This window comes from Pleurodeles waltl, chromosome 6 (assembly GCF_031143425.1).
Source record: "Pleurodeles waltl isolate 20211129_DDA chromosome 6, aPleWal1.hap1.20221129, whole genome shotgun sequence".
Taxonomy (NCBI): domain Eukaryota; kingdom Metazoa; phylum Chordata; class Amphibia; order Caudata; family Salamandridae; genus Pleurodeles; species Pleurodeles waltl.
This window is the reverse complement of record NC_090445.1, coordinates 903137041-903153032: the sequence shown is the minus strand read 5'-3', so window position 1 is coordinate 903153032 and position 15992 is coordinate 903137041. Positions and strand designations below refer to the sequence as shown.

General features: G+C 41.6%; 1 protein-coding gene across 2 annotated transcripts in view; it reads right to left on the bottom strand.

Annotated features, from left to right (window-relative positions):
• Window positions 1-15992, bottom strand: part of PTPRE (protein tyrosine phosphatase receptor type E) — a 939227-nt gene that overhangs the window by 241479 nt on the left and 681756 nt on the right. For both annotated transcript variants that reach the window (XM_069239717.1, XM_069239718.1), the window contains 3 exons: window positions 15907-15983; window positions 13136-13172; window positions 9881-9978 (listed from right to left, as the gene is read on the bottom strand). In XM_069239717.1, coding sequence (XP_069095818.1) covers window positions 9881-9978; window positions 13136-13172; window positions 15907-15983 — 212 coding nt within the window. The remainder of the gene's footprint in view (window positions 1-9880; window positions 9979-13135; window positions 13173-15906; window positions 15984-15992) is intronic.

The following is a 15992-nucleotide window of genomic DNA, read 5'->3' as shown; positions in this document are numbered from 1 at the left end:
ACGTACAGCTGTTTCGACAGTCAATATCTCACACACAGAAGCCACCGATAACACATATCTCAAGAGTGAACAAGTACATGGTGATAAAACTGCAGTGGTACTAATTTCGTAACACCAAGATACCTTTTTGGTGGTGAAAGGTATGATCAACAAAACAAATATTAAAAAACAAATATAACAATCTTAAATAACAACAGCAGAGGATAGTGACCTTTTGCACATAAAGACTGTTTGAACGGCTAGAGCAATGATGTTCTTACTAGCACGGGGTATGAGGCTGAATATAACGAGCAGTCAGCACAATCATCCACTCTTCCCTGCTGCATTGAGTAGACAGACACCAGAGCCACAATCTATGCACACAAACGCTGTACTTGCCAGCAGAGGTTGGACCACCAGCATGTAGAGGGCTGGGATACTTAATTGCTGTACTCAATATACAGCTAGTAACAGTGGAGGTCTGGTTCTACCAGTGTTAGAAGGTATGTCAACCAGTGCATCACTTCTTTTATGCCTTTAGGTTTATCTCCTCCTGGACAACTGGTGTAGCATAGGTTACCACAATTATCCACTCAGTACACCACACCACTCGCACTGCATTTAGAGAGAAACATCAGACCTCCCAAAACTACATTCCTAGAGCTTTACAACACACCTCCCACTCCGTACTCAGGACAACTTATCATGAACATAAAATTGATTATACTGTTTGCTTTGGAAAGCAACTCATTTCCACAACTCATGGGTAGCATCCAAAGTACACATGTCAGCTTTGACTGTATATTTGTTGTCACAAGGGATTGTTTGGTGTTACTCGGTGTAGTAGTCAAATGTTGGTGTAAATAGTTTCTTAACTCAAACACTTTAATCTAAAATGTGCAATGTGTAAGCTATAATCACATAGGGCAGTAATCTTGTTGCACGTGAATTCATTTGTTGATTAATTTCGACAGCACACATGCGAGTATACCAGTTATAGAGCTCCAGGACTACAAATTAAAAAAACTATCAGGGATACAGTAAACAACAGAGAAATGAATGAGAAAACCGAAAGAAGTTGTGTTTCAGCGCACTATTCATCTGATATTTGGAACGAGTTCTTGTGCATGAAGAGAAATGCACTCTTTCTAGTAGGTTTTGTCTCACAGTCGGAATATACAAACATACTAAATTTGTGAAGAATACTGAGTGTGACAAATTGTCTGCATCAGAAGCCCCTGTAAGACCTTCAGGTGGGAAAGTCATAATGTCTTTTGTAACAAAGATGGGCAACAGAGTTCTGAACCTGATGGAGTTTTCCTTCAAGTTGAGTAAAACACTGAATGGAAAGAGGATGTTGAACCTCATTACTGAGTAAGGGCTCCACAGGATACATGTTTTGTATTTCAAACATCTGGTCCATTTCTTCCAATATTCTACCATGAAGGACCCTGGGCCTCATCTAGCCAACTTCCAAGACCGATTTTTTTTTATGTTTAGATAAAAAAAAAGTAGGCCCAAAGGTGTACTGCTCACAAGAAGAAACCAGCCACCCTCTTTGTAGAAAATGTTGTGGCAGTGGGTGGTACATTACCTCACCTCTCTCAGTACCCATCTGCACCAAGTGCATGAAGTGTTACAAAATTTAGTGGTGCAGTATTCTGGAGGACATAGTGAAGCAAACACAACAATGGTAATTCTATGACTCTACATATGGGGTTGTCTTGTGTGGTACTGTCCTATTTAGAAGATGAAGTAAAAGAAAAACATTTCCAATTAATAGGACAAATAGAAGGCAGTTAGCCTATACTTGATTAGAAGTAAGATTATTTTGCTCTCACATTTCGATGGTCATCCTAATTGCAATACAGACTTAAACATGTATTTGAATTTTACACAACCTCCATGGTCGCTGTCACTTTGAAGTGAAGAGTCATGCTAAAACTAGCAGATCACCTACTAACAAACAAGATTAGAGACAACAAAACGGTAAATTGAAATTCAACTTCATAATTGTATTTGCACATATTTAATGCATTTGATGACAAACTGGGTAGCAGATCCTGCCATCAGGACAAAATTAAAACAACCTGCTTAATCAAGTACAAGCTGGCCTCTTACCTCAAATGGTAAACAGTTTATTATTACCATTTTAGATCAGTGTATTGTGGAATCTGATGGCATCAACAGTACCAGGGAACTACTGCTGCTAAATCTTTAGTTGGCCTTTGACATCATTGCTCACAGGAGACACTAAAATAATCGCAAGCATCAGCGTGGATACAATCCATATCCTCAGACAAGTCCCTGTCCATTACTGTGTCCCCTTTCATTCATTGCCTGAAGTAATATCCTGGCATGCACCCCAGAATTCTGCTTTAATTCTGCTTCTTCCAAAAGTATGTTAAGGACCACTGGTGAACCTGGCATATTTCAACTGTAGCCAGCTATAAAATTAATGTATCAACACGACTGGCCAGATGTACAAAGGTTTTTTGAGGTCGCAAATGGACCGATTCGGAGAATCAGGCTGTTTGCACCACTGCCCTGGTGGATTACAGCTGCCGGGACCGCGAGGCTGCAGGCTGGTGGTAGTCTGGCAGTGTCGGTGGTTGGACCGTCATAATGTCACGGTCAGACTGCCACTTTGGCGGCAGCCCGACTGCTACCATGACCGTGGCGGTCTAGTGGCCACCAGGGTCATCATGACCCCCTTAGTAACTTGTTACTGAATCACAATTTGCGTTTGCATGTTTAGGACGCCCCTTCCAAATACCAATTTAAATAGTATGTATTCATTTTTTGCAATGGAATTCCATTCACAAAACATTAATACTTTACCATCAATTCAAAAGTGGCGGTAACCCATTCACAAATGGGAAGGGATCCGCCAAGTATCTCTTCCTCTTTGGAAATGCAAAATAATGTTTTTAACAGCACAGAGCGGTCCCACGGACCACTGCCTACTCTTAAAAAACAAAACTTAAAAGTTTCAGTGCCCTTTTTATAAACACTTCCCATTTTCCTGTGAGGGAAAGTGGGCTACATTTAAAAATAAATGCTTTATTAAAAAGCAATCATAGACATAGTGGTCTGCTGACCCCCAGCAGGCCACCGTCACTACGATGGTTGACATTCTTAATAAGTCACAAATTGCACCTACCTTATTAGAATCCATGAGGTAGGTCGATTTGTGACCCACCAGGAATTGCTATTTGAAGAAAAATATATACCTTAGGAATGGCGATTTTCCTAATTGTGATTTAGAGATAATCGTAAATAGGAAATCACTTTTCCTGTTAGTACATCTAGCCCCAAGTTTCTTCACAAACTTCCCTCTGCAACAAAAGCAGAAAACCTTAATTTCTCAAGCTGTCTGTAGTGGTACAGTGAGCTGGATTGAGGCTAGTGGTTACCAGTGGTTGTGATTAGTGTAAGCATTCCACTGCAAGTTTGCTTTTTCTGAATAGTCCAATAGACATTCATCATTATATGCCTCCTTTTATTTTATTAAAAATTGGTTCAAGCAGTCAAATGCGACGGTTTCGTTCAGCCAACTCATAAAATCTAGAAGCTCACAACACTGAGTGGCAAAACAGAAAAGGCCCTCACTGGACTAGTGACCATATTATGGATAGGACGCACTGTCCCTGTTTGCCCCACGGTGCACCTTTAACAGGGTGCATTGGGTGCAAACAGAGACAATGAGCCCCCTACAGATAATGCACTGCCCCCCCCCCCCCCCGGGCAGATAAAAACTCACACCTGCCCAGAAAGCACATTAGTGAAAGGATGAGAAGCTGTTTGAAGCAGTGGCTCTGACATCCACAGTGTTAGTGGCACCCAACCTACACTTCAAAGGGAGAGACAAACATCCCCGTGCAGGCGGTTGCTGTGAGTGACTGCGACCATGCAGTGAGTGATTGCACTAACTTGAGAGGAGATATCGGGAGTCCATGGGACCTCTCAGGTGGTGTACCTTGAGGGGTCACCAACTGTTTGCCACTTCTTCGAGACACAAAATCAGTTCACATTCTTATGGTCTTTTTCTAACTGCGCCTCTGTCCAAAGTACAGCACAGAATCAGAGGCAAAGTTTTCCCTCATGTTCATGGGGCCTCGTCCCAAGAAAATGAGGGAACACCTGTTTAAGACAGAGCCAGCTCTACATGTGCATATGCATTGGCATTATCTGTATAACAGAAGGGGCTTTGCAAGCACCAGTGGCTCCTTCACTAATATCAGAGTGCCCCGGGGGCACAGTAAGCAAGCATGCTTGCCCATCGGGTTCCCAGAGTACTTTATGTAATATGAGCCCATGCATTCAAGTTCCAGAACCAAAAATTGTGGAATAACCTCACTCTTAATATATAAGATACTGACAGCCAATCCCCCCTTTATGTGTATCTTGAAAACCCATCTATTTTAAAGTTTAAAACCTTGGTTCAGTAAAAAAGTGACATTACCAGATCCAATACTAGCAAATAGACATGACTTCTGTAGCAAATGTGTACTGAATAAAGCCAAGTAATATACTTTTACTAGGCATCCACAGCCTCTGCTGAAGACCACTGCTTTGAATATGTACCTCAGACCACAGTGGTAGGCAAATGGTCTAAGCTATACATAATTCTATATGGCTAACCACCCACAGCGGGGTTCTTTTTCTTCAGAGCTTACACTGCTGCAAAGTGTTCACAGCTGAGTAGGCACCAGAAAAAAGTATACTTCAAATCATCATCTCAATTATCCCTAAAAAGCGAATTTTAATTTGCTTCCCATTTCTGCAGATTGAATGTTGTCAGACCTGTCAGCCTTAGGGTAGTCTTCCCCAAACGTTTTGCTTGCTTGCCTCCAATTTTGCTGAGTTTGCATTTGTTCACCTTAAGACTCTGTGCACTTTACCCCTGCTAACCAGTGCTAAAGTGCTTGTGCTCATTCGCCTAAACATGGTTTGATTGGTGTATACCTAATTGACATACTTAATTTACTTCTTCATCCCTTCTAGAGTGGTCAATTAATGCTGCAAGTGAGCCTGCAGCACTTATTGTGCCACCCACTTAAGTAGCCGTTTGAAGATGTCTAGCCCTGCTACCGCAGCCTGAATGCACTGTCAAACTGCCATGTCGACCTGGCATTTAAAATCCTTTGCCAAGCCTTTAACTCCCCTTTTATTATATATAAGTCACCCTAAAAGGGTGCCTTAGGTGGCCCATAGGGCAGGGCGCTACGTAACTGAAAGGTAGGACATTTGCCTTTTCAGTTTTACATGTCCCAGTAGTGAAAAACTCCCAAATTCGTTTTTCGCTACTGTAAGGGCTACCCCCCTCTTAGGATGACATTGGGGATTCCTTGTTACATTTAATAAGCTTCAATTCCTGATTAAAAGGCAGTAGATGTGTCATGTTTAGTACCTATTGAATTGTAATGATAAATTCACTTTATTGGTAAAGTCGGATTTATTGTTACAATTTTGAAAATATCACTTTTAGAAAGTTTGCATATTCATTCTCTTAGATCTGTGTACTTGAAGCCTGTTTCTGATCACTTGCCTGTGATGGGTGACAGGTGGGCTTTGTGTGTTCCCTCTAGATAGCCACATACAATGTGAGCTTTGGTGTTACTTGAAGGGCTCTGATGCGAGGGGGGAGGAGCTGGCCACAGCCTCTCATCTACACCTGAATAGGTTGTGTCCTGTCCCCACACAAAGGGCTGCATACCTCTCTGTGGTGAGTCTGGAGCCAGGGTTGGAAGGGAGAACCTCTGTGCACTTCAAAGACTTCTTTGAAGTCTCCCCCACTTCAAAGGCGCTGCTGGGTAAAAAAACTGGATCCCAGACACTACCACTTCAGTAAACTTCTGTACCTGTGGATACCCTGCCAGGAAGAAGAACTGCTGTGCTGTTACAAGGAATATCACTCTGCTGATCTTCTGCTCTGGAAGAACTGCTGTCTGGCTGACCTAACCCGCTGCCTCCTACCCTTCTTGCCTGGGTGAGAAAGTCTGGACCTGCAACTCTCCAAACCAGAACCCAGAGTGACTCGAAAGGCCAGCAGACTGATCTCCAGATCTGAAATCTCAGGGGCATAAAAGTCTTCCAACCAAACCAACACTGCAACTGGACCATAGCAGCTGTGATACTCATCTGCCAAGTGGTGCCACCCCAGTCCTGTAACTTAGAGGTAGATCTTCAGGAGTTGGTCTAGCAGAACCACAGCATCTCCGTTGTTGCATGAACAGAACCGGCACATCTCTGCTGATGCGTGGATAAAACCAGCGCATCACATTTGGAACCAGCACTATGGTGTTTCCCTCGGAGCAAGGTCCCTGCTCCCATCAACAACATCCTCAATGACAATGTCAAGCTCTGCCTCACAGTCACTGCAATTGTTGGAATCAGCGCACTGCCTCAACGTAAACACAGTAGGCATCGTCACCCGAACTCTATCACACTTCGGCTCTGATGCATTACCACTGCTGCATGGAGAACTTTAAGGCATCGACTCAACCTTGTGGGGTAAATCAACGCATCTCTTTGACAATGTGGTTCAGAACTAGCACAATGCTTCCACAGTAGGATTTAAGTTATTTTGGTTCAGCGGGTCCAACGGGGTCCATGTAGTTGGCCTTTGCACCATTGCATTCGCCCTGAACTTTTAACTTTGTCCCAGTCCAAGATGGCCTTGGTTGGTGCTTTTTTCTTCTAACTTTCAGAACTTTATAAAAGGCATAAAAAGAGAATGGTGTATTGTGAGAAACATAGCTTGTCAAATACCATTTAAAGGTATTTGGCCATACTCGCAGAAGCAGCCTGACATTTACAAGGGGCAGGGCTGAAAGTGGAAATTGTGTACCCTGACAATGTTGTGCACTTCTCTAAGTCAAACAGGAGTTTTGCAGGTGAATGTTTCAAGAGCCAGGCCTACATTGACTGCATTGCTTTGCGGTTAGTATATGGGTAAAGATAAGCACCTGCCACACCCTTGCACTGAGTGCATATTTTGTGCCAGGAATTTACAAGTAAAAGCACAAGTTGTGTACTCACAGCACTTTTTATGAATATACCAGTGGATCTATCCATACACAAAATTTCCTTTTTCCCCTTCTAATGCAGATGAGACATATTTCTAGACATGTGTTTGTATGTCTGATGACATAAGCACTCATAGTACCACAAACAACAATGCCTCGTTTGGCCTTCTTTTTTTTGGGCGGTATTAGAGCATCCATTTAATATGGATATTACAGGGTATTCTGAGTTCAACACCTCCTAGTGATGGATAACACACTAATCCCACATGTCTTTCCATTCTGATCAGCAAAACTCAGAATGAGCTGTAATGTTCCTGTAGACATTCTGCTAGGTTGTACTTGATGACATATGTGTAGGGAAAAATGTACATTATTGTCACAAAAATTGTAATTCCGACTAAGGTATGAACTCTTGTGTGAGAAATTGGGTTAATGGTTCAGAGAGGTGGATGCCCCACTCAGGCAGCAACCACAATCCTGGTCAGGATGATCCAGAAAATTCACTAAATTAACCTGTGCTTAACCCTCTGGTAGCTCGGCACAAAGCAGTCAGGCTTAACTGAGAGGCAATGAGTAAAGTATTTATGCAGCACACCAGCAGTGATAAAGTGAAAACACAATACAAGAACAATTCCTAACCAATTTAGAGAAATAGAGACAATTGTAATATATAAAGTGATACTAGCACAACAATAATAGCATCCGTGCAACAGGAGATATGCAATTTTAAAATATGTAGTGGAAATAGCGCCTAAGAGCAAAAAGCACCACTCGTGGTCATCTTTTCCTGCTACACTGAGGGAAAGTCACAAGTTCAGGCTGACTGTGATGGTGCACCGTTCATTCACAGGGACCAGGTTAGTCCAGCTGAAAAGTTATTTTCTATGTACGGTGCAAAGAGATTGGTTCACATTGGAGGAGGCCATGCAGAGGGGTGCTGAGTGGGGTCATCAATGTAGAATTAAGTGGAGGTCAAAAGTCACAGATGATTGTCACCTTATCATGAAGTACCAGTCAAGTGTCAGGACGTTTGTGGCTTGAGCTTTGTGTTAGTAGTCAGCACGGGCTAACTTTGTTGTAGTGCAAAAGTGTAGCTCTTGTGTTGGCAGCTGTCGCTGGTGGTAACTGTCGGCACAATGAGTACATCACCCTGGTACTTCCCATTAGCAGTTGACGTGGACAGCAGGGCTTGGAGGAAACGGAAACGTGTCCATTTCTGGTTGTGAGAAGCCCGACCTTCAGGATTTTCCCTTTTCTTTAGGAGGAGTACAATCTGATGCCAGCCAAGAGTCCAGACCCTGGGCAGGGGCCCTAAAGGGATCACACCACCAGAGGCCATTAGGGCTCAGGTAGGTCCAGTTGCGGGTCCAGGCAGGTTCAGTTGGAGAAGGTCAGCTGGCCAGTTCCTGGGAGGCCTCTGAAGATTCGTGTGTCCCTGTAGCTCACACAGGCCAGGCAACTGCCCCGCGGAGTCACACTAGTTAGCCTGGAAAGAAAGCAAGCAGGCCCAATCTTCATTCTCAGACAGCAAGGCAGTCCTCTTGCAGCAGGACTGTCCTTCTTCTGTAACTTTCACAGGTCCAGGAGTGTTCTGATGAGTGGCTCTGGATTTATAATATTTATACCTGATGCCAGCATGTGTGTGTGAGGACTCCCTGCCCTACCCCTACATCTGGTTCTGGAAAGTTCTTCCCTTCCCCCTGTCAAGGCTCCAAACTGTCCAGGGTGGCAAAAGGCATGGCAGGTATGGTATCAGGTCCCTCTGTGTGTAGGAGGCAAAGCCCTTTTAAATGTAGGTGGGGGTGGAACAGTCCCTTCCCAGTTATCCTGTCAGGATGGCCCTTCCTTTCCACACCTAAGCCCCCTTTGTGTCTTTATCTGAAAAGAAATCACAAACACAAACACCAACACCAGAGCTATTCACAGTCATGTGACCCTGGCAGAAGGCAGATAAGATTGGGACAAGAAAGTGGCATTTTCAGAACTGTGACTTAAAATCTGATTTCACCTTTCAGGAGGATGTTTAATTGCAAGTCATCAGAATGTAAACAGTATATTTCCACCTTCTCCTAAACCAGTTTGCACTTATTAGGAGTAATAAGGTTACCCAGTATTCGTCAGTGGGAGACATAAGCTTTAAAACAATGAAAGACAACTTAAGGGTTTTATGTATATAAAGGAAGATTTAGACCTGACAAAATGTTTTTTTCCCTAGGTTGAAATGGCAGTTTCAAACTGCACTCCCGGCTGCAGTGCTAGGCTTGAGATATGCTTTAGAAGGCTACTTTACTGGGTGGCACAATCAGTGCCGCTGTCCCATTAGTAGTATATACTTTACAGGCATTGGGTGCATTTAGTACCATTTACTAGGGACCTAAAAGTAAGTTAAAGGTGATACTTAGGTGTAGGCCAATTGTACCATGTTTGAGAGAGAGAGCACAAGCACTTTCGCACTTGGTAGCAGGGGTCATAAAGTCAACAAATGTGAGTTTAGCAAAACAGGAGACAAGTCAAACAGTTTGGGAAATACCACGCCAAGGATGTCAGGTCTAACGAACAAGTTACTTACCTTCGGTAACGCCTTTTCTGGTAGATACACTAGCTACCTGTGGATTCCTCACCTAAAGAATTTTCCCCACGCGCCAGCTTTGACAGAAATGTTCTTCTAGCTCTGCACGTCGACGATGATGTCACAATTGCCGAACTCCCATGCGACGCCGAATGACGTTATCCAGGCAATAAGAGGTCTTCGTCGACGTGCAGACGTCAGTTATCACCATTAGATGATGAGGCTCAACATTTCTGTTTCTAAACTGTTTTGGTTTTAGTAAGATATGCAAAGTAACAAAATATAATCAAAATTCCTTTACCTCTTTTCTTTCTTTTAAATTTGTTAACATTACAACAACTGCAGACTTCTGTTCCCAGATCATTCTCCAAAAATCATTGACTGTTTCTTGCTTAGGACCTGCCAAGAGAAAAGAAGATTCCACCAAATCATTACAAGTACAGGTAGATCAAAATGCAATACCACATTGTCGAGTTACAGTACCTACAAACCTTGAGGCAGGAGGTGGCTACACCTTTTACCCCATTTCTGCATTTGTGCCAGTGCCTTCAAATCCATATCAGTTCCACAGTGTACTTTCTTAGTACTTATAAACCTTGAGGCAGAGCATGACTAAACCTCTGGCCTCATTTCAGCATTTGTTGTCAGGGCCTTCAAATCCATATCATGGTACACATGGAGTGACTCCTGTGGCACGTTGAGTTGTTTGTCCATGGTGCAAACATATAGTTCCATTGTAACCACAGGTGAACCACAATAACCTCAGACAATTGAAGATCCTTTGGATTGTTAACAAGTAAAACACAACATATGATATCTCATTATTTACCCGAATTGAGCATGGACTATAACACTTGAGTAATCATTTCAGCCACATCCTCATTGATGCTAGACTTAATATTTAGTGCTTGATAGGGTACTCACCAAAACAGAAGTGCACTGAGAAAGAAACAGGATGCTTGTTGTCAAGCCAGTAATGTTCGCAAGCACCCTTGTGTAAATACAGATTATGGTAATTTAGGGTTTTGAGAATCATACTACTTTAAGGCTAAGAACACAGGAGACGTCCCTGAATATGTTTTTGCTGTCAAAGTATGTTTCAGTGGGCAGAATAGACACCAGAGGTCTACAAGTGAAAAAAATGTCTCAAGATTATTTCATATTGGACCCCTCCTTCTGACTAGAACCACAAATGTTAAATGTACACTTGCTCGCTCCTAACAAATCTACCAAACTTAGTGTGGCTTACTACAGAAAATGTGCATCAAATGCCCATGAATCCCATCTCTGGAGAGAAGGTAAATATAAGCACCCTATGCTAATCAAGCAGTACTAAAAAGGACTGGGAAGACATTATTAGTTATTTAGTTATACAGTTATTATACAAAGATCAGAAAAAACAGAATCGTGCACACATCTGCTGAGCATACAATATTAATAGGAGCTCAATGATGACCTTACCAGAAAGTTCAAAAATACAAGTCACAGGCAGTCAATATCTGGAAATGCCTTTTCATCTATTCGCCAACAACACAGGGATCAGCATATTTAAGTCACCTGAGCACTGTAGACTGAAACTATTTACTAAAGGTATATCTGGATAATTCAACACTATAATAAAAAAGACTCTCTAGTGCAGGGCCCAGCTTGACTGAATGTGTCACAGCACCCTGACTCTGAAAGATGACAAGATAGGTAATAAACCGAATATGTGACAGAACAACTAGGGCCTAAACAACTATAGCCTAAACCACTACTGCTAAACAACTAAAAAGTCTCTACAACTAAGTACTGAACAACTACTGTCTGAACAACTATTGTGTCTGAATAACAATTGCCTGAACAACTAATATATATATATATTCTAAACAACTAATAAACCATAAAAACCAAAAGGAAAACCTTACCTTAAAATGAGTTGTTCAGGCAATTGTTATTCAGGCACAATTGTTGTTTAGACAGTAGTTGTTCAGTACTTAGTTGTAGAGACTTTTTAGTTGTGTAGCAGTAGTGGTTCAGGCAAGTAGTGGTTTAGACCTAGTTGTTCAGGATGTTTCCCTAATAGACCACCTAATGTACTCCTGACTAGGCTGGATCTAATCCAAAATTATTCCATCATAACACACAACAAAAGAATGAGACAAGGGATAGTCTTCCATAATGTGTGTGAACATGGAACAATCAAATGACACAGTGAACAAGACCATGCTAGAAAAAGACTGCATTGACTGGGAATTTTGATTGGTCTGCGCCTCACAAAAGCTTTTCACTTGAAATATATTACATGCAGTGTATGGCAAAATGAGATGCCCTTGTTATAATCTGTATTACATTACAAACATACAGAAGCATCAGCCTTGCTTGGAAATGCTACATATTATTAGAAGTATCTGATGCCAGACATTTTAAAAGATGCTTGGTTAACCCAATGTTTGCAACGTCTAAACTTATTGTGTATCTCCAGTGCGTTGTTTTCTTGAGTTTTATCACCGTGAACAAGCGCTTTCCCGATAACGTGTCTAGTACTGTTTTGACACACATTGTCATAATGCTTAGCCATTACTTCCATTGCATGGATTTTTTGATTTGACAGGCACATGCGTGCTTCCTACAGTATGCACTCAATCCATCTTTTTAAAATACCCTGCAATCTAGATGACACCTATTGTTTATGCAGAACTCTTAAAACCTGGAGGTCATGTATCTGAATACACTGCATATAAAAACTTTTCATATGTACACATTACACTTTGGATAAACATCTACTTTCAGAAAGGCGCTGATTTCAACCTGTGTTGCAATGTTTTCAAATACAAAGTGAATGAAAAACTTAAAATACACTTCTCATTTTTAAAACTCTATTTCTTCTTCAAGTTGGATTTGATCAACTAAATAGTTTTTAAGATTAAGGACAATGTATGTATGCATGTGTGTATTGGGATCAGCAGAGCAGAGATTTAGTGGGCAAGAGACGGATCCATAGAGGATAATGTTCCAGATGCTTACAGGCTTCTCCGCCCCAGACTAGAATGCTTATTTTATCAGACTCTCAGGCCCCAAAAAGCAGTGCTTTTGAGAAGTATTTCATACACACTATTTTTCTAATTACTGTTAATACAGGTGTTGCTAATACTCAGCTTAACTACACTCATCGTTTCTCTGCCCTTTATGTTTCAAAGTTTCTGTTTCTGCTTAGGCCTCAAAGATACTAGGACCTCAGGCTTCAGAGATTATCTGCTGCATTCATTCTACGATGCTTCTGTGCCTCCTCAGGCACCAACAAAGCTGAGTCTCCCTCATAAAGCCAGTGTCCTTAACATCTTCCCACCTGCTGGCTCCCCGCTTCTCTATTCGCACAGTATGGACATTTTTGAGTGAAATGTTAGTATGTGTGATTCTGTTTTTATTCGATAATAGAGATGTCAGTATCCTTTTATAATATAAAAAGTAAGAATGAAAATAGTAGGGGCTTTAGAGTAACCTTCAAATTAGGAATGGGTGTATTTTAAATTTAAAAGAAGTTAGACATAAGCATGTTATTAAGGGTATACGTTACCTTGAGCTGCAATAAACTTATTCTTTTCTCTGTATCCCTGAAAAGAAGAATGTCTGAGTTAGATTTAAATGTCAGTCAACAGCCTCAGACATGTGGGAAACGATACACTTTTAACAGCGAATACTTATTTTAATGCCTTTGCCACACAGAAGGAAATGTATCTAGCAGAATCTGAGAAGTAAATAAAGTGCACAGTTCCAGTATAAGGGGGTGGTGGGGATTTTGGAGGAGAAAGGAGGAGGGAATGCGTTGCTGCACATTTTTAAATATAACAAAGAAACGTAGCTACAATTTTCTGTCTATTCTCTTGTGACAGTAGGTCTGTATGTACAGAATTCATTGCAAATAGTCAAGCAAACTGCAACTATCTGGTAATATGTAAGAGGACCTATGAGGTGAAACTGAGACACTGCACTTCAGCATACCGTGGCTGCAGGTTAATAAGGTGGGAAAAAGAACCGGTCTAAGAGGATTCGCCCATCTTCTCTGTACCCGGGTCCAGCCTACAGAATTACAAAGCCAGTTACAGCACGGAATCATTGCTCACTCATTTACACATGCAGGGCAAGTAGTACTGGACACCAGTGCATCATGGCAAAACAACAGCGATTTTTAAAAGTGCAAGAAGCAGTTATGTTCTCGGGAGATGCCAAAATACACGTGCACAGGGGAGGCACCCAGAGTTTACTCCCCACAGCACACAAGACCATGATCAGCTCTTGTCAGAGTAAATTTCCAGGATTAAATCACAGTAAATAGCGGATATGAAATTTTAGCTTTGCCTGGAGTACTTATTAGCCACAACCTGATATTTCCCACAAAGAAGTCAAGAGGAGAGTGAGAGAGAGAGAGAGAGAGAGAGAGACTAGGAGTATTCACCTGTATGTTTCTGTGTGGGGGGAGGGGGGTCTTCAGTTCACCTATTTAGAATGCAAAAGCTTATCTTTAATATCCAGGATGCCATGGTTTGATCTGGGTGATTTTAGGGGACCCCAAAAGGGAGTGAGACCTTGTGGCGACTCACCGTTGATGCACCCCTCCCTAAAAGGGGATGCTGATAAGCGCACTCAGGACCGAGATTAAAACTTTACATGTTAGACACTGTCACTGCTGGGGTAGGGATTTAACAGTTCCAGGCAAAAGCAATAACGTTTGTATCCCTTTATAAATAAAATCCCAACTTCACTCTGTTTCGGAGATGGGCAGCACACAGTTCTAATGATAATCAAAGTACCAAGAACACCAGTGCCCAGCAAATGAGATTTGGTGTGATATTTTGCTACTGCTTTCAAAACTGTTAAGGAAGCATAAGGCCTGGTGAAGGTGTGAGTAGCATGCTATGCAAAAGAATAACATTCCTCGGCTCATTAACACAGAACTGTTTCAACTGTTTCTGCAGATATTTGAGGAAGCACCTGAGAGTCTGTGTTTGATGTACAGGTGAGATAGCGAGAAGGTGCATCCGGAGAACCTGTTTTGTTCAAATATTTCGAAAATATGTAGGTTCAACCTGGAAAACAGTCTGGTGGATGATTTCTATTGCACTTCCGGGACTTGGGAAAGAGTTAAACCTCTTTGTTGTATCTCGTTTTGTCAAAAGCTCATACCAGGACAATCTCCTTTTTAGATGAGCACAATTTTACAAACGTCATCTCAAGTCCGTGAATCCGTGGGTACTATCAATGCTTTTCAGGGGTGAGGGCTAAGACCAAATAGAAAACAATTGTAAGCACTCAGAATACTGCAAGATGTTAGGGGCCTTTGCATTCCTCATAGGAGACGTGATGTGGGGCAGTGGCAAAGTTGTAAGGAGGATGGGGATGCAACTTTACACCTCAATAGCAAGGAACCAGGACATTTTGAGATTACACTTTGCAGAGTAGATGGATAAAGCTGTAAGATGTTTTGTCCTTGTCTCACATTGCTGAGGTTCTAGACCCCTGTCATTTGGTGGTATTGGGTGCAATTGGGAAAGGTTTTCAAACCCTACCAGTGCTAGGCCTACTATCCTAAAAGTGATTAATATTTTGATACATTTCTCAAACAATTCTTAGCTAAGACCCCTCAAGTACCCTGCAATACTATTTCAAACTATTTCAATCTTAAAATATTTACACCAGTGTTACTTGCATAATGCATTTATAAATTCACATTAGGTATTACATTTGCTCCTAGCATCTCCTATCTGTGCATGCCAGGTGTCAGATCTACTCTTTACCCAAAAACTAACAAGGCGTTTTATGTACGTTGCCTCCTCCCTTTTGCCATGCTGGATTAATTATTTTCTGTGGCAGGCCTTGCACATGCAGGAAAAACGAAATGCTAACATTATAGTGCTCTTTTAGTTCTGTATGACAGATATAAAACTCATTTCTGCCTGCATGATAAATCTGAGAAAGATATCCTTTGGTGGAATTAGACATTTCGTTGAAATTATTTTTACTAGAAATATTGTGATGCAGCAAGAACAGGAGAAGCTGACTGGGGTCATGTCATTGATCACAAACATAGGAAATAGTTTAACTCAATTACCTTGGCGCATATTATTCCATACCTGGAGGTGGGGGGATCTTTAATGAAGTAAATCATTATGGCCTACCTCGACTACCACCAAAGTCAGACATTCAAAACTCATTTACACACTATTGTACACACCAACAATAGCTGCACATGCTTGGGATCTAAGCTAAAATACATACATATTGATTACACCTATAGCACAGTCCATTCCAAGGTCAAACAAGACAGCATCTGAAAAAGGTTATTCTTACATCTATGTATGATGCGTTGATGTAGTCTGAACATGCAACTCCTTCTATCTGGCTCAGCAATACCCTGGAATGGTCATCTATGAATA